Source organism: Drosophila kikkawai, chromosome 3L (genome assembly GCF_030179895.1).
Source record: "Drosophila kikkawai strain 14028-0561.14 chromosome 3L, DkikHiC1v2, whole genome shotgun sequence".
In the NCBI taxonomy this organism is placed as follows: Eukaryota; Metazoa; Arthropoda; class Insecta; order Diptera; family Drosophilidae; genus Drosophila; species Drosophila kikkawai.
The window spans coordinates 15,760,469-15,787,938 of NC_091730.1; the positions used below are offsets into that span (position 1 = coordinate 15,760,469).

Sequence of the window (27,470 nt, forward strand, 5' to 3'; positions counted from 1 at the left end):
TTCTTATTTAATATTTTTAATAAAATAGAGATTCAATCAAGTTTTGTAAATTAGTTATGTTTTCAATTAAACAAAACTTTTCGATAATACAAGTGTCGATAATTATTTGTAGGCATTATTTATGATATCCTATCATTTGATAATAACATTGATATACATTTTTTCTATCTATAAACTTCTATCTTCAACAACTGTCTTACAATTACAATATACCCCTAAGCAGTACAAATACCCCGTATAAATATTGGAAAAACTTTTGCCTTTGCAATTTGCACGTCAACATTTTTCCTCCAAAACAGCAACAACAACAACAAACACAATATCCACAGCCAAAGTAAAACCAATACTAATGGCAAGCACAACAATATTTTTTGGCAACGTCGGCGGTCAAGTTTGTGTTGTGATATTGTAAAGAAGCCTCCGCCTTCGCCTGCTCCTCCCCCTTCTGGCCATACCCTTCCGCCAAATAAACCAAATCCACCGAACCGAGGACAGCCAATATGGGAACGAGGTGAGAATTGATTGGACAAGGCCCTCATTAGTTGGAGAATACAGTCTTAATTCCATAACTCGAACTTTTGCAAGTGCAATTAGGTTTTATAGACCAAACTTGGAACTATTTATTGAGCCAAGTTTTATATTACAACTGAAACTCTTCATTACTTTAATATTGGTGATCAAGATACTACTTTCCTATGGTTTTACCCTGTATTTCTTACTAATCATAAATTCCCACACTCACGAAATCTGGCGCGGATTCCAATCGATTGGCCCCCCCACAAAAAGGAAGACTCACCTGCAAAGATACAAAGAAGACGAGACAGTAATTAGTCAGAGCACAAAATAAACAAAACACAGCAGCATGTAATTTGTCTAAGCAGCAGCAGCATCATCATCAGAGGGAAAGCGAGGGAGATTCTAGCATAAGACCAAAAGACTGCACGAGCTTCTCTGTGTGGGATGTCAACTGATTGCGCATACGCCACGTTGGTCAACGCACTTTCCAAGGCTGCGACGATGAAACACACACAAAAAAACCAAAAAAGAAAGAAAAACAGCTGCAACTGGCTCGCCGCTAATCATAATTCTGATCTACAAATTAATTAGCCTGCTTGCGAGTGTGATTGCAATTTATTGGACACCAATTGAGACGAGAAATTCGCAGTTTCATTCATAAACATTACAAAATAGTGACGATAAAGGGGAAATCGGAGGGGGAGACAGGCGGCCCCCGGCTGGCGCACATCGCGCATAAAACTCAATTTATTAATTGCTAGCAAATGTTGAGCGTGTGTTGCAACAGTTTTCTTAGTGCAATTATGTCGTCATGTTCACGCCGCGAAAGTTCAAAGTTGCAAAATCTCTTTAGAACATAAAAGTTTTTCGCACGTTCTGCACATTTTCCCCAGAAGAGGGGGCCGGTCCCGGACGGGAAAATCGGAAGAGCCGGGGACACCGTGTATAGAGAATTATTCATGGTGAATATTTCAACGGTTTGGCAATAAACCCTCCTTCTTCTCGGCCTCACTTCTCGAGTCCCGCACAGTCCGCGGGTCCGAAATAAATAATTGCAAATATTATTGGCCACTCAGCGCATGCCAAATGGCGGCAACAACAATAAGGACTGTAAAAATAGCAAAATGTTCAGATTCGCATAGTTTCGCAATAGTTCAGCGATGACTCAAAACTGCAATGGTCGAAAATTATAACCATAAAATAAAAAGAGCATCACCAGGGGGTACAAACGAGTGTGTGTATGTCTGTGGGAAATATTATTATTATGCATTTTGGCAGAGGGAAATTACGATGATGAACTGGGATCTGACAGCTTGAAGAGGGACTAGTTATAGTTATATTGAAATTCCCAAGCACTCGTACCGGTTCTGGTGCGCTGGTCAATTGGCAGGACCCAAGTCTCGGGGCAATTACTCGTAGCCAGACCCATTTGAAACTATTTCAAGGTCTCTCTGGGCCGAGACCAATCAATTTGAAACATAATATAGTCCCCAGAATATTTTGATTAAAATAATATAATCTGCAAAAAGTGTTTGGTTCGTGTTGGGGGAGCAGTAAACTATTTGGCATTAAAATGGTCTTCAAAATCTTATTTTTGTGAATGCTTGAAGAAAGTCTAGTATAAAAGCATTTAATGAAACTATCAAATATTTATTTTAGTCGTTACTCTGATCCTGGCTGCCAAGAAGATTTTATTATTTTGACTATTAACTCAAGAACAGCATTTGAAAGTCATTTATTTTGACTTTGCTTTGTGTAATATTAGAGAAAAATGTTATAGAATTTAGGGATATTTATTAATTTGAGAGAAAATTAAGTTTCTTTAAGGGTAAGTAACTATGTAATAGCACATAATTAATAACACATATTCTAAAAATACTTATGTAATATCACAAACATGTATCAGGATGTGCTTGCCACTGTCTATACCTCAAGCCGGCAACCAGGGATGTTAGAACCAGTTGGGAATTTTTATGTAAAAATTTAACTGCAAATTGGTCATGGTTTTTCTGAAAAGTTGACCAACAAAAATAGGAAAAAACAACCCCCTTGTATTAGAAAAGGAACTAAAAAAGGAAAATAAGAAATAAAAACGTCCTTAATTTAAGAAAAATAGAAATATTAACCCTAAAATTATGAATTTATGGTGGCTTGCCTTGATTGTATTGTCTAAAATTCATAAAAACATATTCCTAATAGTAGAAAAACTTTCTTAGTTTTAAGAACCCAAAGACTTGTTTGAGTCATTTAATTTTAATTCATTTTTATTATCTCATTTAATGACCCTTCCTGGCGCTTATTCCTTGAAGCCTTCTCAAATCAGCCTTGGCAATTTGCCGGCCATTGGGTTAGCTAAATTCTGTTGCATTCTCATCCTCCTCCGCCGGGTGTAAGCTGTTGCCATGCGGGCGGCTGCTGTGCCTGACCGCCATCTGCCCACTGGCTGCCAGAGGCAGCCAAATGCAGGCCCCTGAGCAGCGCCAGGGCAGCTACCAAAACCGCACGTCACCCGCATACAGTCATGACCATTGCAGTATGTGCAATAAAAGCGTTTGCCTGGCAAGGCAATGTCGTGTGCTACGGGTCATTTCGCTTGAATTATGTGAGCGGATTTTACACCAATTTTACACAATTCAATATCGGAAATTCCATTGTGAATTATTTAGATTTTCTTTTTTGTTCGTGCTTCCCTGGCCATGAATAAATTTGTGTGTGTGTAGATTGAATTTATGGTATTCAACTTTGTATGTTTTTGGCCGGATTAAGTGCGGTGATGCATGGTGCGGCAATTGAGATTTAATTAAAAACTTAGTGGGCCAGCAGAAAAACACACATACACTTTGATTTATGATTTAAGCCAAATAGTTTTAAAGAGCCGACGACGCTGAACGGGTACGGGGATAATTCCTGTATTTTGCATGTTAAATTTCGCATATAAAATAGAAAATGATGTATAGAAAATAATCATAATTTTCACACTTGAAAGAGCGACACAAGACGACGACGCCCAGTCGTACCGCGGGCTTGTGCATTATTTCTTAATTAAATTTATTAATTGCACACAACACGAGCCGACGGCCGTACAACGGGGCGTATGAGCTACGCCGACGCCCCCACATACTGAGATGGAAAAGCAAATAACATCTAGAGACTAGAGAAGTGATGGAGAGGATAAGAGAGAGCGCGCGGAACAGCACACAGAAACGAGAGCAAGAAAAGCCATTTGAATGATTCATTTACGTGCCGAAAACTTAATTGTGCTAGCAGGTAATCTGCTTGCCAGTGACGCCAACGGCAAAGGGGACAAAACCCCATTCATCATCACAGCCATCGAGTTCTTGGTCATCTAAATCAAAGCTTACCAAAAGTGGTCAAAGGTTTTACTATAACTTAATGTTTCATTAAATAAATAAACTAAATAAATCAGGGTTTCAATTATTAAATAAGAAATTTAATTAATCACTTTTTCATTTAAATTTGGTTAAAGATCTTGTTGCTACAAATAATAGAATATTTAGTGAAATATTTCTATGGTGTCTCTTAAATTCTTTTATGAATTAAAGCCATAAATAATCAAGAAAATTACTAAATATCTTTGAGCTTATTTTATGCTTCATCAGTATATTATTTTCGCCCGTCACTGGGACTCTTTCACCAATTCCCTGAATGACTGCAGCCGAAGCAGCAGCAGCAGCTGCTGTCATCCTGAGTATATCACCGTCATTTTTGGTTGCTGTCAGAATGGCGAACTCTGGGGCATTTGTCACCCACTCACCTTTGCCCCGCCAATTGTCGCATTTTCCCACCAAAAACAATTAGTCTGAATTCTCAAAAATGTGTCATATTGCGCCAAAATAAATACAGTATTTATATTTATTTTTTTTTCTGTGTCACGAATATTTTTCATCTATTTTGGTCTAAAAACCAAAAACAAGCAAAGCCCAGCGGGAAATCTCTTTTCTCTCTACTAAAAATTAATTAGACTAGCGGCTAAACGAGCCAAGAGGGGGTGGTCCTTGGCCACAGCCCGCTTTCCATGACAGTTGTCGACTTAATTCAATTAATTAGATGACATTTTTGAATGCACCAATTTCCAGGGAGAGAGCCAAAGCTTTTGCTGCCCAGGAAATTTGTGCAAATAAAGCAAAATATTTTTGAATTTAAAGCAAATTAGGTCTGGGGCATATATTGCACTGAGAAAATATTTTAGAATTTCAAAAGAAATATTAAAAACATGAAATACAATTATAACATATTTTGTGCAGCCCGAAAACTCAATAATAATTAAAAAATATATATTTTTGTTATAAAAATAATTACATTGCACTTTATACAAGCTTGAACTTTCTTATTCACTTTAAATAAAATATACATTAATTTTCTCTGCACAAATAAAACCAGAAAAGGTATTTATCTCTGGAATGCATGCATTTATTTTGCGTTAGTTACTTTTTATTTTGCTCTGCAAACTTTTCAATTCCAACTTTTTTAAATTTATTTATCACCTAAATATTTCAACTGCATAATTCGCATTGCGTACACCGTGTTTCCATTTGCAGCATTAACTTTTACCTTTTGATTTACCTCCTCTCTTCTGATCCGCTTCATTCTGTATTTTCCTGAATTTTCCCGAATTTCTCTATGGGCGCCCGCTTAGAGCAAACATTTGCATAATTTAAGTTTGATGTGAAAAGTTACGTGTGTTTGGCTTCGCCAGCGAAATGACAACAAGCTGGCTCGCTGGCTGGCTGGCTGGCTGGTTGAACTCGACGCTTCAATGGCTGCGCGCACAGGTGCAACGGGTAACAAGCAGAGGTGAGGGCAGCGGACAGGTGAGAGGTGAAACTACTGCAACATTGTTGGGATGAAAAATTGAGAGCTTAGCGGGCGCATTTGCCGTTAATGTTGCTGGTGGAAAATCAGCAAAATCAGCGAGGAGGAGCCACCTTTTCGATGCTCAACTACAGGTGTTTTGCTGCTGTTGCACATGGATTTACATTTAAGTAGACTAGAATATTAACCAGACAGTTAGCAGCAGGTTTGTGGGGAAATAATAAGAAATTTATTTAGAGAAAAATATATATCTCAGAAGAAATGGGTTAAATGTACTTTTGATTACATTTTTCTGTTCCCTTTATTGGCTTCAAAACATAATATTGCTACTTATAATTTTTTTAAATTTATTTTTCTTAAATTTTTCCCTAAAAAACATTTATAAATACTGCTAGTATTCTGTCTACCATTGTATATATCATTTTTTGGCTCTTTAAACTATGCGCTTTTGTGTCGCCTTTGACTTGTTGTAGTCTTTAGTCTGTGAGTTGTTGCTCTGTTTTTGGTAATCTGTCTGATTATTTAACTTGCGCTAAATACAAATATTTAGAAAGCAAGACAAAAAAAATTTAGAAAATATTTTGCGGCAATTTTTATGTTATTTTTCTTGGCAGCTCTCCGTCTATTTTGGATATTTTCCCTCTCCGCCGTCGACACCAAAGAATGAGGGTCATTAAGACACACATATACTTAGTGCTTTCTATATCTCTTATATCTACATATATGCGGCAGTGGAGGCATTATTCTTTTTAATTTATTCGACTTGGGCTTAGAAGGCGAGTGAATAATGGTTACTTAATGCTTTAAGTAAAGGTCAAACCAGGGAGCTGTCAAAGAAGTTCTCAAAATGAAGGCCTTGCGCTGGATAACACCCACCTTGGCACCGCGGAATGCCTCAATTGATCTGAAAAATGCTGATAATTTGCAAAATACCGGCCGGCATACGCTAAATATATATATTTGAGAGGAAGAAAGAAAAAAAACACCCACAAAACTAAACACTTGGCCAAGTCGGGGGCGTTGAGTGCCGAACATTTGTGCAAACAGTGATTAATAAATTGTTGGGCTGTTGCACAATAAAACTAAAAAACATGTCAGAACAACAGCTGCTCATACTTTGAATACTTTTTATTTTCAAACAAACAATGTGTGAGCTTTGCAAGATGTACTGATAAGAAATGGTATATTTTTTTAAATAGAAAACAATTTAATGTTCTTTTACCGACTTTGTAGTCGTTAAATGTAGCGCAGCAACAGCACCTCATTAAATCAGCTAATTTTCCATTAAGCTCGAAACAAAATCCAATTTACCAGCCATCAAATTCATAAATTATAAACATCAGCAGCAGCAACGGCAGCCAAATAAATATCTCAATTAAGAAGCGGGGCGAATGTGAAACATGCCTAAAAATCGCAATAAATAAACAACAAATGGCCAGAAATAAATGGAAAATGTCGCTAAAGAAATTTGCACCGCAACAACCAAACAAAGTGCAGCGCCATCTGACACATGAAGCAAATTAAGAGCACCAAATGGCCACAAATGACGCCCACGACGAATGTAGGAGAACGGAGAATTCTGGACGAGACTACGACATCCCGTGTCATTTGATGGATTCGCATGGAATGATTTTAATTAAAAACCTGTAAATCTCACCAATCTGTGTGCAAAACACAACAATTTCGGACATTTTACGTATGCCCATAATAATGTTGTCAAATATTCTCCCTCCTGTGACTCGAATATGCGCATAATTATGATGGATATGCGTGCGACATTTGCCAATTGATGGCTTTGGCTTCTGTTTCGCCTTTGTTCTAAAATGTTCATTCATGTCCCCAATGTGGGCATTAATCATTTTTGTTTATGCCAAGAAAAAAAATTTGTAGAGAAACCCAAAGACAAGAAGGGCGCTGTGGAAATTCTCTTACTGTCTGTATACCATTTTTGCAATTTATTAGCATTTAATTTATTTATTATGCTCGCCTTTGTCTGCGCAATGAATTTTGGTTTGCCACAGCGAAAGATCAATTCATTTGCATTTATTTTTGTGAGAGAATATATAGCTGAAAAATTCAGTGAAGGTTTAAAATGTATTCAGTTCCCATTCTACTTTTTGAAAAAGGTTTTTAAAGAGTCGAATATAATTATAAATTTTTACTTAATATTACAAAATTACCCAGCAGACAAAGAGCAGAAAAAATCGATCTTCCCGCATTAGTTTCGCTAAATGCTCAAAAACGGACCCGCAAACGGACGAATAGCGGACGATTATCGCGAGTTCTCAGGATTACACACGATAGAGATGTCGTTAAAGGTCGGCAATCGAAATCTTATTCGGATTCCGAAAATTATAGCTATTTTTGCGACAAAAACCACCACTTTATTATCGTTTATGAGCCTTAATCGGACGTTTTCTCCGCTTGAAACCCACAAAACTATCATTTTTAATATCATAAACGAACGTTTTTGTCTGCTGGGTATTTGCAACTTTATTTCATTTGCATTTACAAGTAAAAGCTACTTATTTCTAGCTTCAAAAATATTTTCAGCTAGAAATTCTTACTTTATACTTGGAAAATCTTCATATAAAGTCTCTTTAACTTGATTTCTTCAAGTATACAAAATGTATTATCTGCCATTATCCTCTTCTTCGATTATTCCCAAACTTAATCAGATTCCAAATAGCCTGTTGGATTTCTTGAGGGACCAAGCGTGCCAACACATAATGCCTTGAAACCCCTAAAGATCTGAATAAAAATATATATATAAATATATATAAGCTATATACTTAGTGCCACCTTAAGGCAACGTCAAAGGTAAAAACTTGGAAAATCTAGACAGAGAGAGTGAGAGAGAGGAAAATGTGAAATGGGAACGCCACAAATCTCCGTCTCCGAAAATAGATGCTCAAACGGGCTTTTCCGAGGGGACAAAGGAAAGAAAAAAAAAAAGAAACAAGACAGACAATCGGACGGATTTGAGTTGACTTCTTCTCCGATTCTATTCACTGCGAAGGCGAAAAGTTGGTAACAAAAGTAAAAGTTTATTGAGGCATCCCATCTAAGCTGATTTTTTGTCCAGCTGCCCGGGCTTTTCTTTTAGCGTTTGCTTTGCTTTTCCAATTATTTTTTCCTATTCTTTTTTGTTAGGCATTGCACAAGGGCAACAGTTGTCAGCTGCTTCGCTGCTCCAAATATTTACATGGAATGCGTGGCGGCATTTTCCACCCTCAGAGTGCGTGCGTGTGCGTAAAAATTTTCCACTTTTCCACGCCGGACGGCGTAAATCAAAAAGGTGGCCCGCCCCGAAATGGACTAACGTTGGCCTCTGAAACATAACATTTTCACGACTGCACTTTGCTTTGAAGCTAAACTGTCAAAGGTATTTGACACAAAGACTTTCGGCAAGATTTTGGGGAATGCGGGAGAGTTTCAAACGCGGTTTTCATCTTACATTTTTGCATTTTCAAGTTAAATTTTGAGAATTTTTTAAGGGGAGAGGGTAAGGTTTAAATATATTGTGCATATCATATAAATATTATGTACAAATTAAAATAAATATATAAAATATGAAAAGTTCTGCTTGCAAATTTCATTTCTTAAACAAATTTCTCATCAAGCAAAAACTAAACCCTAAATAACTTGATGGTTATCAAAAATATATACGATTTATAGACTAGAAAATGATTCCTTGACTGCATTTAAAGCTTCTGACTGAAATTATAATACCCTGCAAGGGTATAAAAAGACTTATAATCCCACACCAGCCTTAGGCCTTGTATTTTTGTTCTCACTTTTCCTTATTTTCAATTCGCATTTGTTTTCTTTTGAAGTTATTTACATGTGTTGCCGCCTAACAATTGACGGTACTTCTCTCATTCTCCCTTTTTTTTACAACTTTTTTGCTTTTTTTTAAGCATAAAAAACCAGCGGTTATTTGGCACAGTCAGCTAGTCAGCGCTTTTCTTTTATTTTTCTTGGTTTTTTTTTTATCAAACGTTCAAAAATTTGTTGACAACATGTTGCGACTGATTGTTCTCTCCACCTCTCCTCCTTTATCGCCCTCTATCTCTTTTTGGTTCTTTTCGCTGTCTCGCTCGAACTTTATGTTGTCAGTTACAGTTGAACAAATCGATTGATTGATTTCTCAGGTGTGTTCGATTGCACTGACGATGACAACATCCAGAGACGCGATGGCATAAAGATGGAACTTTAGATAAATTTAAAAAATAAACTTTGGGGTAAATTTAAATTTTTTTAAAGTGTAATTTGCATCTTAGAGTAATTTTTAAACATTTTTATATATTTAAAATAATGTTTAAATATTTATTTATTAGCTAAAATTCATAAAATCTTTAGAAGACTATTTTATATAAATTTAAATATAACAGATAAGATGGTGATAATGGAGTCTCCACGTATCCCCATAATCTTTTATAAATAAAAATAAAAATAATTGTTTTTAAGCTATTTCTAAAATTAAATAAGCCATTATATACTTTTATACAGCTTTCAAAGAATGTATACATTCAGAATATAATTAAAACCTTAAAAAATCCTGATTTATATTTAATAAGCTTATAAAAGTAAAAAATCTTAGCATTTAAAAACAACCCTTTGTTTCCATTTTTCCTAGTCAAAGTTACCTATGACCTGTAGGTATTTAATCATTCTCACGTTTATAAATTGATTAAAATAAAGGTTCCCCATATAATTCTCAAAAGAGGTTCCTATATTTTCGCAACATTTGTCACGTTCCGGCATTCATTTCACGCCCATCACTAACCGTAAGTCAGAGGAGGAAGGCAGAGAAGGTTGATACAACGTTTAGTTTTGTGTAACGCCATTTTATTTTTATGAGCTCCGCATGCGATACTCCTCGCTTATGCATGTCTGTGTGACAGAGAGTATCTGTGTGGGCGGCCATGTATCTTTTAGTTTGTTTCTTTTTTTTTTTTTTGTAGCTCTGAATACCGAAGGGTGTGTTTGCATTTGGCAACTAACAGCGGTTTGATTGAAACGCTGATTGTTGGAGCGAAGCAAATATTTACAAATGACAGCAAGACAAAAAACAACAAGGTTGGAGTATAAAAAATGGGAATATTGTTGCAGCCATAAAATGCATACAAAAGGGTTTACAGAACAGAGTTAGTGCAATGATGAAAAGTATATCAATCAAAGGGAAACAACTTTAATGGAAAGAATTTAAATTGAGCTTGCTCCTTAAACTATTGTTCTTCTGTTACAATTATCTATTAACTATTAAGTTTATAAATTACTAGATATATCTCTTTATGACTCACTTCCTTTAACTTTCAATTTCAATTCAAATCCCAATGATCTGTGAGCAATTTGCGACCTAAAACCTAAAAACGGTGCTATTTTAGCCAATGATTTTTTTGGGTATGCAGAAAATGCGCTTGATCTGTGCTGAACCAATCCAATCGGATGCTATACCATCCCAATCCCATCAACCCGTCCCCTTCGATGTGGTCAGCCGCAGCTGTAAAGTAAGAAAAGCCAAATAAAGAATCTAGTTGTAGTAGAAGGACTTTCTGCGGTTGCCCTGTAAATTAATTACGGCCGGGGCCAAATAAAAGCCCAAAACAAAACAATTTTCCAAGCACAAAACCAAAAAACCTAAAGCCGAAAACAAAATACAAAACACACACACAACACAGATGGGCAAAAAAAAAGAAAAAGAGAAGCACAAAAAGTAAAAGTCGCAGGGAAAATAATAAAAACAGCAAATAAAATGCTCGTCTGACGTTTGGTTTTTGCATTTTTTATGCAGACCAAGCAAGAATAAAGTAGAAAATTATCCAACAGACACAGCCCGAGTAGTCCTAAATAAACAAGACCAAAAACTGCACGGACATGGAACCCGTACACGGCTACCGGCTACCCCACTACCTCCTCCTGGCTCTGTCTTTTATTTTCCGACATAAGCGGACAAGTTAAGTTTCGAAATTATTCGGGCAGGCCCAAGGAAAATGCATTAGAATCTGCTTTTCATGCATGCAAAAAAAAAAATACAACGAAAAAAAAAAAGAAATGCGGGAAAATAAAAACAAGAAAAGACGACGGACGACGACTGCGTCGACAAGATGCGTGCCAAGTTATTTGCATTGCCGCGTATCTGTGAGATGCTTTTTGCGCTTATTTGGTCTAAAAAAGCGTCGGCCTATTGCTCTGGGCTCAGAGAGTCTGACAATGCTTAGGATCCGCAGTTCCCAATGCCCGGCCCCGATGCTCCGATCTCCGATAGAATACCCCAGCCCTATTTCGCTCCGACTGACAGTTGGCTCGTGTCGATAAAATGTTGCTGTTGCTCTACAGCTACGGCTTAAGTGGCAAATGTTGGGCCAAAATCTATTTTTATGCTTGCCGCCGGACGTGGCAAAAGCCCCCTTCAACCAATTCCAACGTGTGCAGCATAAATTAAATATTTTTTATCATTATGTTGAGCCATTAAAAAACAACAAAAAACTGCACGACAATCAAATTAAATTAAAAAAAAAAACAAAAGCCAAATATATGTTGCGAAACAATGCAGATTCTAGTGGGGATTAATGGGGAATTTTCAAGGAAAACAAATAAATATAGATTTAAACGGGCTTAGCTATCGTTTGTTTATGGCAATACATTAGTTTTTGATATTAAAATACCACATAAAAAGTTTTATTTATATTTTAAAATAATGTTATATAATTTAAAACCACAATGCAAATTTAATTGTTATTTTTAAGAAGCACAACTTTAGACAGGTAATAAATAAATGTATAAATCTCTTCTTTTGAAGAGAAGTATAAAAAAATATAAATCTAAATTTAAAATGTAAATAAAATGTCTAGTAAAAAATAACAATTTGTAACTGCAATAAATTACACTTTAGTCATATATCAAGAAACAAAATCTTTGTTTGACAAAACTTTTCCACTATTCAGCAAATCTAAACATTTCAATTTCCAGACACAATTGTTAGGACTAGCCAATGAAAACCTTTTTTATGGTGTCGTACATCATACGTTTCTTGCTATTTTCTGTGAAATGTTTACAATAAATGGATATCCTGGCCAATTACTGGCAAAACTTTTCCACTTTTCAACAATCTTTTTCAAATAGGGCCCAAAACCGGCAATAACAGACAGTTTAAAATCAAATTACTCACATAATTTATATTCACAGGCCCCCAAGAGAAGAAGATATATACATATATAATATACGTATATTCGTAGCAATGCAAAAACTTTCACAGAACGCCCTCGCACCTTCACCTCAACACCTCCACCCACTTCCCTTTTTGAATTTTCCGATGTTTGTTTGTTTGTTGTTGCTGTTGGTGGTGCCCCATACAACATTTGTCCTTCATTTGAAAGTCAAATGCGTGTGAAGCAAAGAAATCTGTTGCTTTTTCGACCAAAAACAAAACCGCCCTGGGGTCTCCAAAAGAATATAGAAGAAAAATCCAAGCTGACGAAGACAACAAAATTATTTTATAGAAAGGAATGAAAACGGCCGAGAGACAAACCAGAAGAATGTATGAAAAAAAACACAACATAAATTCTAAAAGGCTGACAAGCATATAAAAAAAAAGAAGCATACACATATAAAAACTATGGTTGGACGGGAGGAAATTGGGTTAAAAATAAATGCAGGCCCATCAAAATTTATGGTTATGATGTCGCTGGTTTTGTTCGAGCAATTAACAACGACGACAGACGATAAGGAGCCCTCCCTACCGGGAAATATAATATAATTATAAAACCCTCTGAGGTTGAAAAGGTTGGACCTCACGCGAAGGATAAGTAAATATGATTTTTATCATCAATATTTAAAAGTTTGCAGAGTGTTTAATTATGAAAAGAAGCTTTTGTGTAAGCTTTTTTATTTAATTAAAATTTAAATATATTTAAAATTTATATAAATTTTATAAAAATATTCAAATATTCAAGTGACTTTTGCTAATTAAATATCTTCTTTTTTTACCAAAAAACTAAACGTTTAATCGGTGACTAATGTACAGCCTGCAATGCCAGCCAAATATTTAAGTTAACAACTCAGACAACAACAACAACAACAACAACAAAAAATCAGCATAAACATAAACAATTTCAGATGGGAAATGCGCAACTGAAACCAATAAAAAAGTCAGCCCAAAAGCAGACAGATTCGAAGCTAAACAAGGCTGCCGCCGAATTGAACAAACGAAAAAGAAAAAAACAGATTTATGCAAATCAACAAATTTCCATCTAATTGTAAAGAAAAACTATAGATGCTGGACTGGAAGAAGGAGGAGGAGGAGGTTATTGGCCAGGCCCATCAATTAGCGGCACAAGAGATCCAGCCATCGGAATGGGGCATTAACATGTGATTCGCCTGAAAAGTGTTAATTGCCATTTGATTGTTTCACATTTCGCAGGCAGCATAGCAATTTATGCAAAACAAAAAGAAGAACAGAATCTTTGTAAAATATACATATATTGCGCCATGTCTGGGCCTACATTTTCATTATGGTGCCGCCGTCTTGTCCATATTTATTATTTTTTTGTGAGAAATTGGGACACAGCTAATGGCAAAATATTACCAAGATGTCAATGAACTGAAGTGTCTGCATATGTTCCAGCACCAATAGGATCAATATCTGCCCCCCTTGTCTATGGCACCAGATTTTATTTTGTTTTATTGGGCCCAAAGTTCAATGTTCCGAAATTGTTGAAAAACAAATTAGCAATTAATTACAAATATTTCAGCATAAAAATTGATGTCAAAGCTGAAAAAAAGTAAAGAGAAGGATAGGGTTCTTAGGGATTCATTGTAATAATGTGGCTAAGGTATAATTTTTAATATTTTTACTTTTTTTCTTTAGCAATATTTCTATCTAATAAATAATATACATTTCATATTCACAAAAACTTTATCAAAATAATTCCCAATTTTAAAGGAACATCATTTAAGGGCCTCCCTTTTGGTGAAGGTCTTTCCTCGAGGGAAATGTAGCTTATCATAATCTTAACGCCACTTGCCACACTTTTCCCCAATAAACATTAAAAGTTGCCTTGGTGAATAATCTACAAAATGGACCCAAAAAATGACAGCCTTAAAGTGTATCACCGTTTTCCTCTACATATATATACATAACAATTGACTCTCCAGAGAGTATAAAGCCAACACTTTAGCATCAACCGAAAACTTTCTAGTGGCAGCGGCAGCGGTGGCAGCACATCTGATTACGTATACGCCCAGTTAGCAGCTTTGGCCAACAGCCAAAAACCGACTTTGATGCTTTTTTAAGTTGGCTCTTTGAGTGCCATTTTTTGTTAGACCGAAAAACTTTTCCATTACCACATCAACAGGACCGTAAGCCAGCGAGAGAGAGCTGCTTTTGGGTCAAGTCGACATTAAAATAGTTTAGGGATTTGTATTTATGTTGATTGCATTGTCGGGCCAACTAACTGGCACTGGTGCACGTGTGTATATACATGTATGTTCTATATGTAACCCTCTGCAGTTTTGGGATTTGTGTGGGGAAATTGAAAAGTTGTGTGTGCTGCCAGATATTCCAGAGATTTGTGCCATGTCAACGAGTGTAAAATGCAATTTCTTTCACTGCCAGAGAAAAAGAATCACAAAAAAACAAACAGAGATTGAAGGGTAGTAACTACCGGAAAACGAAGCCTTTGTAGCCTTACCTAGAAAAGGTTAATTTTTATATATAAAAAAATCAATTTTATTCATAAAAAAGTTGTGAAATTCACTGTTTTATCTATTATAACTTTATAATAAAATATATTACTTCAGAGTCTTAGATAGACAAAGTTCAAAAGTGTCAAAGAGGTAAACTTTAAAGTTATCCCCTACCAAGTGCAAATATATCCGCAAATACAAGCGAAAGAAAACTCAATTCGTGCCACATGCACCTGTTTCAACTTCAAATTCACGAGATAGCTATTTTTATAGGCGTTTGCGATGTCTGGCTTTATTCTCTCTCTTTTTCCTATTCCCTTTTGGCCATATTTTTTGCCTGACCCACATTGACAATTTCTTTTTATTTTTACTTCTTTTTTTTACTGTTTATTAATATGCAGGGAGGCAAACTCCGCCCAGCTGTTGTCGTTTGTTCAACGGAAATGAAGTTATCTGACTTTTTCTGTCTTTAATTGCATGGATACAAGAGCGAAAAGTACTTTAATTAAAAGGAAGCTGGCAAGCAGGCAAAGAATAATTGTTTGCAAAGTGCAGCAATTAGCAATCAAAGGAATGGGAAGGGCTTCATACAGAAATAGGTTTTGAAAATATGTTTGTTTGCTTAACAAATGAAAGTTGGAAAGGGAAAAGTTACTTATGGGTTCCTCTATTCAAAGGCAAATGGTTTAAAATTTTAGAAAAATTATATTTAAGTTTAAGTTTAAATAAAATAAGGTAAAATTAAGACATCACTCACTAGACATAATACTCTTTGTACTCTATTCAGTGTGATTAATTTCCTAAATATTATGCACATCACAAAATCCAAATATATATAAATATTTTCAAAGATACAATACATGAAAAATGCTTGCCTAATTTAAGAAACATTTCACGTAGCTGAAAAGCACTTTTTTTTTGCGAATCCCTGACTAATTAGCCACACGAATCACGATTCTTCTCGGTGTGGTGCGGTGTGGTCCTTTCTGGAAGACAGTCATCTATCGCTCAGCTGTCTCTCCACGGAATCCGCCTGTTGGCCATTTATCTATATCGGAGTGGCATTATAAATACAATGACCACACTTCTTGACATGCCATGGTCAAATTTTTGTGCATTTGTCAAAGCGAAAATAAATCACAAAACGCCAAACAAACAAAACGCAACGCAAGTGACAATTTTCTTTATTTTCTTTTCGTTTTAGTGTTATTTTCTTTTTGGTTGATTTCTTCTTTTTTTTTTGGCAATTGCGTTGCGTGTTTGGATGCTGCTTTTGTTTAGAAAGAAAGGCCAGCAAAGCGAAGCGAGGTGTATTCTATGCACTCGAAAGCAAATGGGGAATCTGACACAGTTTTTCTCAGGCAGAAAGACGGATTCAAATGCAGCGATACCACGCCTACGAGGCAAGATTAGGCACCAATTCCGTTGACAGCATACAAAGAAGTCTTTTTACACATAAAAAAAGAAGAAATATATACATCATAACGCTGCTAAAAAAGCGAATTATATGCAAATGCAAATTTCATGCCACATTTAAAATAGCCACTGCAATGTCTTGTAATTTATCAACGCCCGCCCGCACTTGGATAGCTACAAATGTTGGCCAAAAATTAGCAGTAAGTCTGTTAAAATTGTAATAAAAATATATAAAGATACCTTGGTAGTGTTTTTAATAAAATGAATTAATTTTTGAAATCATAAATGTAGCTTTCAAGTTTATTTAAAAATTCAAAACGGAAGTACACTAATCTTCTCAATCATCGCTAGAATTCCCAAAAGGTTCTAGTAGCCACCTGGTCTTTACCATGTTTAGCAAAGGGTATTGATAAAGGTAGCCAACGTTCTAAATTCTTTTCTTTCTATATTTTCCATTTTAATAAATATATTTAAACTTATTTTCTGGACCTTAATACTATTCATTCTCTGTTAACTGTATATAGCATATATTATATGATCTATAGTACATATAGCGTGCATGGCAGGCGTGTGACTGCTGCTAAGAAACCGACGACGATGTTGCAATGGCCACGGCAAATGCAAAATGCAGACATTTCTTGACACTTCTCTAAATAGTTTTGCGTGCGACGCGCAGCCAGTGAAAAGCCAAGGAAAATGCGAGAAAAGCGTGTCGGGGGCGGGATGCAGGGAGCCGGGGGGATGTGGAAATGTGAGGTAAAACGCACACGGTCACTCGAGTGCCAAAATGTCCCCGCACGCCATTAAAAATGTTGCGAAAATTACACAGCAAACTGAAAGGTGTTCTAATGAGGCGTGCGCCGGACTCTTTTCCGAGATCTCTGCGTGTGTTTGTGTGTGTGTTTTTGTGGGTGGACAGAGGTGTAAACAGGGCGAAGAGGAGGCTGTAGGAAGGGTGTGTGTTGCCCGAGTGAGTTCTCTATCCTCGCACACACAAAATAATCATAAAAGTTTATCCGATGTTTATGGGCTGGAAAGCAGCTAAATGGGTTTGTCCTGAAATTAATTTAAAAATTGCACTTCCCCGACTCAAAAGTTTCTTAAATAAACTTGTGAGTACATTTATGCAAATATAATCTACAATTTAACTTCTAAGAAACTAAAATTTCTATCGTTAAGATAATTAATCGAGTTTATAAGTTAATAAAACTAGGAATACTAGCCTTAACTTAAAGATTTTTAAAGAACCAACTACTTTATATAGAAAATAATTTAGTTTATTGATCAGTATATACAAAATAATAAAAAAAAGTAATAATTTATTCAAATTTTTATAAAAAGTACTAAGTATTTGTTTTGCTCATCTAAATTCCGCCAAGCAAAAAACTCCGTCCTTGACAAAACAAATTTCACCTGAATTACTTACAGTCAACAGACGACCCACCCTTCTTCTCCTCCTCCTCCTCGTGCTTAAGCAACAATTTTCCGTACTTAGACCAGCCATTGGCCTCGATTTTAATGCTGCAATTTTCATTGAAACGAGTTCAAAATCAAGGTCGCCGCCATCGTAGTCATAATGGTCATGCTACATCATCCCGGTCTTGGATCTTGAACTCGACCCCGGGACCCAAACGATGCCATGAATACAAATTGTTGCATTTACAATAAAAAATTCATGGGATTCCGTTTCAATAAGCGAGCCAGGCGGGCAAAATAAATGCAGCGCCGCGGCGAAGGCGAATCTGTTTATTAAATAAAAGGCAATGTGAAACATGAAGAACGACCTTTAGAAAGACACACCGAAACGAAGAGCAAACAGAAGCACATGCCTCTTCGCATGGAAACTTCACTAAATTACCAAGAAAAATATTTTCCAATAAGCCAGAAAGAATCCAATGAAACTGTAGAGAGATTGAGGGAGAAAGGGGGTATAGCAGGTAATTTGTTTATCCGGCAAAAGGAACACCTGCAGATTGCCTACTTGAAAACCCAGAGACAAGTCCCCCCCTTTCACTCTCCCCCTTTTCCATGTCTCTGTCTCGTTTTCCCCCTGTATCTTTCGCATTTTTTCCCATTCTTCTGTGCGATTGGAATGCAGTAGTTTCCAGGGGCAACACGAAATTATTGCGCTGATTGGAGGAAAATGTGAGGAAAAGCGCCAGACTCAAAGGAGCTAATGCAAAAACGAATAAAGATAGAAATATTTCTGAAGGAATTGATGGTGAATTAAGGGTTAGCCTTTAAAAGAAAAGCTTTGTTTGATATTTTCTTATCTTAAATGAGAAAGAAGGTGTTTTTGTGTTGATTTAAATATATTAAATTTATTAAGAAAAATTTATATTTTTTTTGTATTTATATATTTTTGGCCTTGTAATAGATCATTGTTAACTTCTTAATCCTTAGCTTAAATGTGAGATCACATCCTTTTTTGTTTAATTATTGTTATTAATATTAAATCTTTCATAAAGCTTACTAATCTTTGATCCTGTTTTTCCAATTTAAAACTCCCACCTATGTAGGCCCAATATACCCTTTCCAAATTATTCAAACGCTTGCTTAGATGTATGTACACACCTAACACACCGCACACCCACCCACCATACACCCCACCTGTTTTCAACTACCCTCCCCCCTACACACGCCCACACATTGTTTATTTGCACAAATGCGTGCGCTTTCGTTTTCCGAAATTTCCAACGAATTTCTTGGCCAGCAAATTGCAAAACGAGGTAAAACTGGACAATGTGGGATATATAGACGATGCCATACGCTGGAAGATATATGTACACCAAAAACTGCCTGTTGCTGTTGTTGTTTAGGTTTTATAATTCTTTTTTTTTTGTTTTTTGTGTTCTCGAACATGTGTCTGCAACATGCAAAAGTAATGCACAACTGGTACACAAGAAAAAATAGTGTTTAATTAAATTTTTATAACAATATCTCATATAACAATAATGTAATAATTTCTTATATATTTTTAAAGAAACTCAACTTTTATATCTACAAACAAATTTAATATTAAAACCTGATCTAATAAGTTTAAGAAATCCCTTACTTTTTCTCTCTGCAACAAGTACTTTTTCCCTTAAAAACAATCTGCGATCGTTTCTCTTGGCCGTTCTCTTCTGCGTGTACATGAATTTTGACTTTGACTGGACGCTGCCATTTAATGTATGTAAACATTGCGCAAGCTAAAAACCAAAACAACAACGAGAACAACGAGAGAGCAGAGGCAGGAGTAATAAAATTTCGATATTCATACGCCCCGTTGTACGCTCGAGGAAAGAGGGTATTGCTGATTCAGACCGAAAATTTGACTACAAAAATGGGCAAAAATGCAAAATACAATCCATGTGTTGTTCGCGGCGCTTGACTTTTTCGGCAAAAAAAAAAAAAAAATTTCGGCATGTTTTTCACACATTCGCGCGCAACGCTAGGAAAAACAATTGAACACCATGCCGATGCCGATGCCGATGCCGCTCTGGCTGCCATGGAAATTCACATTTCAGTCCCGCAAAACCATATTCATTTTCATTTCTTTCCCTCCTACGCTATATTCCCCATTCGATACAATATAGCGAAACGATACGATACAACCCAATGAGGATGATGATCATCATCATGATGATGTTGACGATGATGCAAGTGCAAATTTATTTGCCACTTTGTTTCGCTCTTCGAGTTGTAAGTAGAAATTTTTGAATTTCCCATTGGCCATAGTCTTGGTCTGGCTGGAAAAGCCTCCAAGTTGATTGATTTTTCAATTGCAAACTGAGTGCTTTCTGGTTAGTAGTTTTTGGTTGTACAGAGAGGGAAATTGGGGGCCAGTTTAGATGGATTTAAGAGGGATTATTAGGGAAAATATTTGTAAGTTCTTTAAGGAAATTAAAGCATTAAAATTTTTAATAAGAACACCTTTTTCTGGTAAAATAATTAGTCTAAGATCTTTGAGAGATCTCTGAGATTTTAAAATAAAATCTATTTAAGCTTATGGCTTAAATGTTCTGAACTCTATGTCAGCTATATTTTCACCAAAAAAAAGAGATAGTTTTTTAATTTCACTTGTTTTTTCTGCCATTTTCCCCCTGTGCACCAACCCAGTTCAATGAGCTATTGGCAGTTGAGTGAGAGACCTGCCTGACTGATTCCCCAAAAAAAATGCTTCAGTGGAACGAACAAATGAAAAATTCAAAAATTCTTCCCCCCTTTCTTGAATTCACAGTTCAGCACGATCTGTGCTAGGCTCCCGCCCAAGAGGCAATCGAATGAGAGATGTCAGGAATGCCCCAGCCGAGGTGCGATGATGCCTGGAAATAGCCCCGGCGACACTCATTTTAAAGTGTTTAAGAGCGTTGCTCATACACAACAGAACACACACACAGAATGACAACAACACAGCCCACCTTGTGCCCCACTCAGCCCTAAAAATTACATGGGAAATGGTCGTAAAAACAACGAGGAAAAAGGAAAATCGGATAGGAAAGGGACAGGCGTCTGTCTCGTTCTTGATTTTCATTAAATTTGTTGATTTTATTGTTGCGTTTGCTGTTTTTTGTTGTTGTTGTTGTCGCACGGCAGCTAATTTTGCCGAGCCCGTCTGGGTCTCATTTTTCATGTAAATAAAAAAGCCATAAACGAAAAAATCAAAATGAGAAGCTGCAGTTTTTATTCCACAACGCCTAATCACAGCCATCAAAATTACTATATGTATATATCAAAGGAATAAAAATATATGCTCGGAATATATTGAAAGAGTGTCAAGGCTTGGAAAATTTTACGTTCCGATTAGCCACAAGAAATGGAATTTTTTCTCACTCTTTTTACATATATATTTTGTTATTTGTAAACAAGATTGCATTGTTGTAAACAAGTTGTCGGTGTGAATATGGCCAAGATGATTTGGCTTAGCGCACGCTCTCATGTTTTTGTAGCTTGTAGCTTTTTTTGATATGATTAATTCTTGGTATTAGAATAATTTATTTATTTTTAAATGCTTTTGATAAAATAGTTTATTTGTTGAAGCTTGGAAGGATTTGGGTTTATTTTGTTGAAAAGATTAAAGAGGTTTCATTATAAAAGAGTAAAGTGTTGGGAGAGATTTAGGAATTATTTGTATGTTTATTTAATTAAAACTTTAAAACTTTTCTTGGATATTAAGGGGAACCCTTAAATCCTTATTTTCCAAATAAAATTATTTGTATTTAAAGCCTTAGCCTTAGGTTCTGAAAGTTCAACTGTTACGACAGATCCCTTTCCTATATGCATTGCATATTTGTGTTGTGTTTTCTATATCAAATATTTTCCGCATGATTTTCTGGTTCTCTGGCTGCGTTTTCTATGGGAGGTTCGCCCACGCTTTGTTTAACTTTGGCATATATGCTCTGGGTTCCTTTCGCTCTACATTATATATTCATACAATGTCTGCATTTGTTGACAACATTTTACATTGCTTTATTTTTAACAGCTCGTTAGCTAAAGGCGGAGAAGGGCTGCGGGTGGTTGGATTCCTTTTTTTTATTTGTATTTGGTGGGCCGATGGGCGGTGGTATTCGGTCTGGTCAGTTTGACATTGAGCGCGTGCCAAGCAAAAACGCACAGCCAAAATTCGAGAGAGAGACCCAAAAAAAACAGAGCACAGCCTCCCCTCATTAGGGACAACACTTGTCTTTAATTAACGTAAATTAACTAAATTTAAGTCATAGGATTAAATATATTTCAAATATCACCTCAGAACTAGTCGAGTTTTTTTTCTTTATTTTAGCTAAAAGCATTGATCATGTGATTATTTATAGTTCTAAACTAATAAAAACTCTTAAACCAAAAAAGAAAATTTATTGGATATGGAAAACTTGTGATATATGTATATCTTTTTAGATTTCGTATATCGATAGGACTTAATTAAGTGCTTATGGCTTCAGAGATATAAAAATCAGATAAATAAAAAAACAAAAATAGAACAAATTAAAAACTGAGTTTTAGGATTTTTGCAAGAAAAATTAGAAACCATATTTAATTTTTAAATAAATGTAAACATAAAATTTAAGATAAGTTTTTCAGTTATATTTATTTATATGTTTTAAAATAAGCCTTTAATATTTAGGCTTGTATATTTATTTTACTTATAAAAATATCTATAATTAAAATAAAAATCCTCTTCAAACATTAATTTAGTTTTTCCCTTCCAAAACAAAAATATTTTGACATTTCCGGTCACAATTTTAATGTTGTCAAAATCCCTGCGAAAATTAATTTTCAAAAAAAAAAGCAAAGTAAATTTCTTTTCCCAGCTAATTTCGAGGCCTATTTTGCAGCCGGTGGCGTTGGCTGTCATGATGATTTCCACCGAAAAATATGTTAAGTAGACGCGTCAGCGGTTTTTTTTTTTTTTTTTTTTCTAGTACAAGCAGGAAAAACTAAGTGCCCAGCAATTGCTGCCCAGAGCACAACGGCACAGCATCAAAATTTAAAACAAACAAATGGAGCGGCAGGAAAAAAAAAACTGAGCACTGAACACTGAAAACTGAAAGCCAAAGAAGCAAAGTCAGTCAAGTGCTGGGGGGGAAAGAGGGAAAATCGGGGGAAATTGCGCATAAATCTTTCAATTGTGTTTGGATTTTGGGCCGAAGTTAATAGCCGGTGGATCGAGCCCAATGGCGGTGGGAATCGGTTAACGAACCCGCCCTGAATCTGAATCGAAATCTGTATTGCCGATGCACTTTTCTGGCCTTTGTTTATATGGTTAACTAGAGGAACTAGGCAACTTTTTTTTTTTTAGAATAATAGGGAGTTATTAGTAAGTTAATTGTGTAGAAAAGTTGTTAATTACTGAGAAAGTTATGATAGATGTTAAGATATTTTGTTGGTTTTCCTTTTTTGAAGTTTTTTATTCCAAAAATACCAGTTATAACTCATGAAATAATATAAATAATAATAGTTTAATAGAAAAATCATCAAAAGAACTTTCTGGCATATGCCTAAACATAAATTATTCACATCTTAAGTGATCTCTTGTTTACATTATCGTACTTTATAATAAAATTTAACTTAAACCGAGTTCAACAAATGCACTTTTCCCGCTCTGTTTATAAGGTTTTTACTATATAGGTTGTATGAATAGATGGATGTAAGATCTAGGCATACCCTCACAATGTTTGCAACATTTTGCTGGTGGCTCATCGCTGGCGGAATCGGCAATGACCGGCATGGTCCCGAGCCCGAACCACTGACCACTGGGTACTGGTGGTTGCCGCGAGTGGATTTTGTTTCGGATTCCAGGGGGGCCGGAGCTGCTCAGAGAGGCATCTCAATAAAGCACCCACGACTTGGACGCACTTGACACTCGCGACGTTGTTAAAGGATACCAAAAACACCACACAGCCACCTGCTCATAGAAATCCGTGTTCTCTCTCGTTTTCGGTTTTTTGTTATCTCGTTTTAACAATGGAATGTTGGCATTTTCGTGACACTTCTTAGTCTAACACGTTTCTTTCTTTATTTTTTAATTTTTTTTTTTGAATAATTTCAAAACAGAGAAGGATCGAGATCGATCTGATTAGATCCGATCGCCGTACGTTATAGTCCGCTACTACTGATGTTGTGTTAATGGCTCTCGGTTCTGCTGTCTGTCGTCTGTGTGGGACGTCACGCCAGGCTATTTCTAGTCTTTTTCGGCTTTCACATTGCGCTTTTCCGTGAAAATCGCCTGAGTTCGTTCGAGAGACGTTCAAACGTGAAACCTCCGCAGAGACCACTGAGTAGATATTCCGGGCGCGCACGCCGTTCTGCTCCCATTTCGAATAACCGAACAGGCGATTTTCGAAACGAAAATGAAAATCTTTCGGGTCCTCTCGCCACTGTTAGATAATTTGACTTTTTCACCAGTTTTCCTCAATGAAACAATGAACTTTCACATTTCCTATACGAAAATGCGTCCGCTCTTTCACACTCAGCGTTTCGAAAACGCTTTTTCGAAAATAGAACTACGCGACGGCCAAGATCCACTCTGTGGCTCTCTCTGTACGATCGGCGCACGGCTCTTAATTTCGAAAAGTTTTCAAAAAAAAAAAGTTTTCGGTCTTTTTCGCCCGTGCACTCTACACCAAATTGAGAGTTGCCATTTGGTCGGGCATTTAGGATATCACCAACGTTTTAACATCCCTACTAAGTGGGTTTCTGGGTCAAGGCATGCGCAAGTGCCCCGTACTTAGTTTAATCTTGTTCTACAGTTGGAAAAAAATTAGCGAAGGTCTCTCAAAGGTTGAAGATGATTGGAAAAACAGGAGAAAAGAACCTTGGTTGTCATAACTTGGCAATTAATGGGATTTTAAGTGTTTCGTTTGGTTTTATAATAAATAAAAACTATTGCATTATTTTTAAGATTTATTTTCTTTTAAATTAAGGAAACGGAAATTAAGAAAGCATTAAATGAATAGTTACAAATTTGTATGTATCTGTAATCAATTTATCAGAATTAAATTAACAGCCCTCTTAGCTTTAAATTCTAACTTATACATTATAAGTATTTTTTTATAATATTTTAAAACTGTAAAATCAATTTTAACATTTGGTTTAATTCGTATCCCAAGACTTTTTAAAGTTTAAATAATATTTAAAAAATAAAGACGATTTCCGGTTTGTTTATTAACTTTATTTATCAATTTCTTAATACTTCTTGAAATAAAAATACCAATAATAGCATACATATCAAGACAGACATTTCAAATTTAGCAAAATGAATCTAATATAAATCCAATGCTTGACATTAAAGTTCAACGTATCCTAATTCAATCACAAATTCCAAATATATATATAGTCAAAAATAAATATATATAAAGTGATATACTTTTTTTTATTTATGCACGACTTCCTAAAATATATTTCCACATTTGATTTTTTATTTTTTGTCCAGTCGTCGGAGACATTTCTTCTATTTCTATTTTTTCTTAGCCCCATATCAAGGAGCAACAATAAGATATGCCAAATGAAAAATGCGAAAAAATAATATTTATTATTTGGCCGGCGTCCAATGAGATCTTAACTGCACAAAATCCTTTGCAAAGCATCCCCCGAGCTCCAACGACCTTGAAAAGCAACATTTTCTGAAATAACTTTCGCCCGATCGGAGCATAATTTTTTGCGCCAATAAACAAATTCACAAATTGGGCAATTGGACGTTGGGGAACCGATTCCAGATATAAAATATAATTTATGAGATGCTCGTTGAATTTTCTAAACACAAACTGCGAAATCAATTCAAATTCGATTCTGGTGGGCCGTTTGAGATAAATAGAGAGAACCACCTGCATGACTAATCCCCGATCAATATTATACTCTTTCGATCGATGCTGAGGCGAGGCATATAGAATCAAAGTAAATTGCAAATATAAATTTAGAACGGGCGACAACAACTAATTTGGTTAAATTTAGCACAATTATATTTTTTATCGCAAATAGAAATATACATTTAAGAGAATAAAATAAAAGCACAAGCCGTGTATGTACTAAAAATAAGAAAATTGACTCAGCTCCTCTGACTTTTGTTGTTGTCGTCGTTGTCGTTCTCGTTCGTTTGATTCGATTTAGCGACACAGAAATTCTCGACATCGAGGAGGAGTGCAGAATTTTGTAGAAAATCATTTTTCAAATTTATGGCCAAATTGGGCGCAAGTGTTCGACGAAGTCAAAAGACAACCTCCCCTGTGGGTAAATTCAAGGAAAATACGGGGAAATGGGCCGGCGGATTACCCAGGCGCAGCGTCTATTCTTCGATTGTGTCATGGGCTGTGGGCGTGTTTTTTATGACGCCTTTACGTGGGCATATCCAAGAACTATTCCCAGGCCCCCTTTAAGTACAGTGAGTATCGGAAAAATATAGGCCTTATATCTTCAATATGGGTAAACTTCAGTTTTTGGTTTTTGTAATACTTTATGTGATTTGAAGTTGGAAAGTTCTTGCTGTCAGCAGAAGTTACTGAGAAAAGAGCTCTTAAATAACCTTAAAATAGCACTTGAAATACCTTAAATTCTAAAGAACCAATTAAGCAAATCAATTTATAAAAAAATTGTTAATAAAATAACAATAAATTAATGAAATAAATGAAAATAAGTAATTATTCATAATATTATGAAAGAAAAAATCACTAATGATGAATCTTTTTTATGAATAAAAAATCCCTCCATATGTAACCCACTGTACTTGTTGCTAAATCCAGTTTGATTCAAATTCTTCATATTTTCTTTTGCCTTTGCGTTGCAGTCTTCAATTTTGGAAATTGTCATAAACAAAGTGAACAATTTTTCATGAGAAACTACATATTTATTGCCATTTTCATTTTCCATCTGCTGCATTTGCACAATCCCATTCCATTTTCTATTTTCCATGTTGCTGTTGCAAGTGCAATGTCAGGGCCAAACAAATGCACCGAAAAAAAGGGAATTTATTCGCGAATTTTGCCATTCGCCGGGCAAAATTTATGGTGCACATGCTAGAAACATAAAACTATTTATATTCAAATGTGTGTGTGTGCATTTAATTGTTGCCACTGTCAAGCACCTCGCCCAGGGTCACATTCGAATAGTTTGGCCTATGAGTTATGAGTGGGCTGACTTTTATGGCCCACTGTGCAGCCCAGTCCAGTCCAGACACCCCACTGTAGAACCGAATGTCTTAATGCAGGCATTGCTTATTTATTTATTTTCTTTATTGTTTTATATGCATAAATTATAAAGCGGGTAGCATAAAAAATGTGGGAACGAGAAGGCACCAAGACTAACACAAATCGAGCGCGTCAGAGTATTTTTGGTGTGGGCGAAGAAAAGTTTTCAGAGGCAGAGAGGTATCGGCAACGGCGAAAAATTGAAAAACATTTTTTCACCGTGCGAAAGTTCTTTGGTGCTTTTACTTTGACGTCGTTTCATAATGACGAAACGGCGAGCATTTAGTTTTAAAGCAGCTATAAACAAAGATCATCGGGAAGACAGCGGGAAATTTCAAGATATTTTCGTGCCCCCCGCTC

General features: G+C 35.9%; 1 protein-coding gene across 2 annotated transcripts in view; it reads right to left on the minus strand.

Annotated features, from left to right (window-relative positions):
- Mrtf (Myocardin-related transcription factor) overlaps positions 1-24,170 on the minus strand; it is a 47,480-nt gene extending 23,310 nt beyond the window's left edge. The window contains exon 1 of one of the 2 annotated variants that reach the window (XM_017167561.3): positions 23,596-24,170. In XM_017167561.3, coding sequence (XP_017023050.1) covers positions 23,596-23,659 — 64 coding nt within the window. In that variant the 5' untranslated portion in view covers positions 23,660-24,170. Of the gene's footprint in view, positions 1-742; positions 761-23,595 lie in introns of those variants that run through there. The other variant, XM_070285023.1, reaches the window with a different exon arrangement.
- Between the last annotated feature and the right edge of the window lie 3,300 nt (positions 24,171-27,470).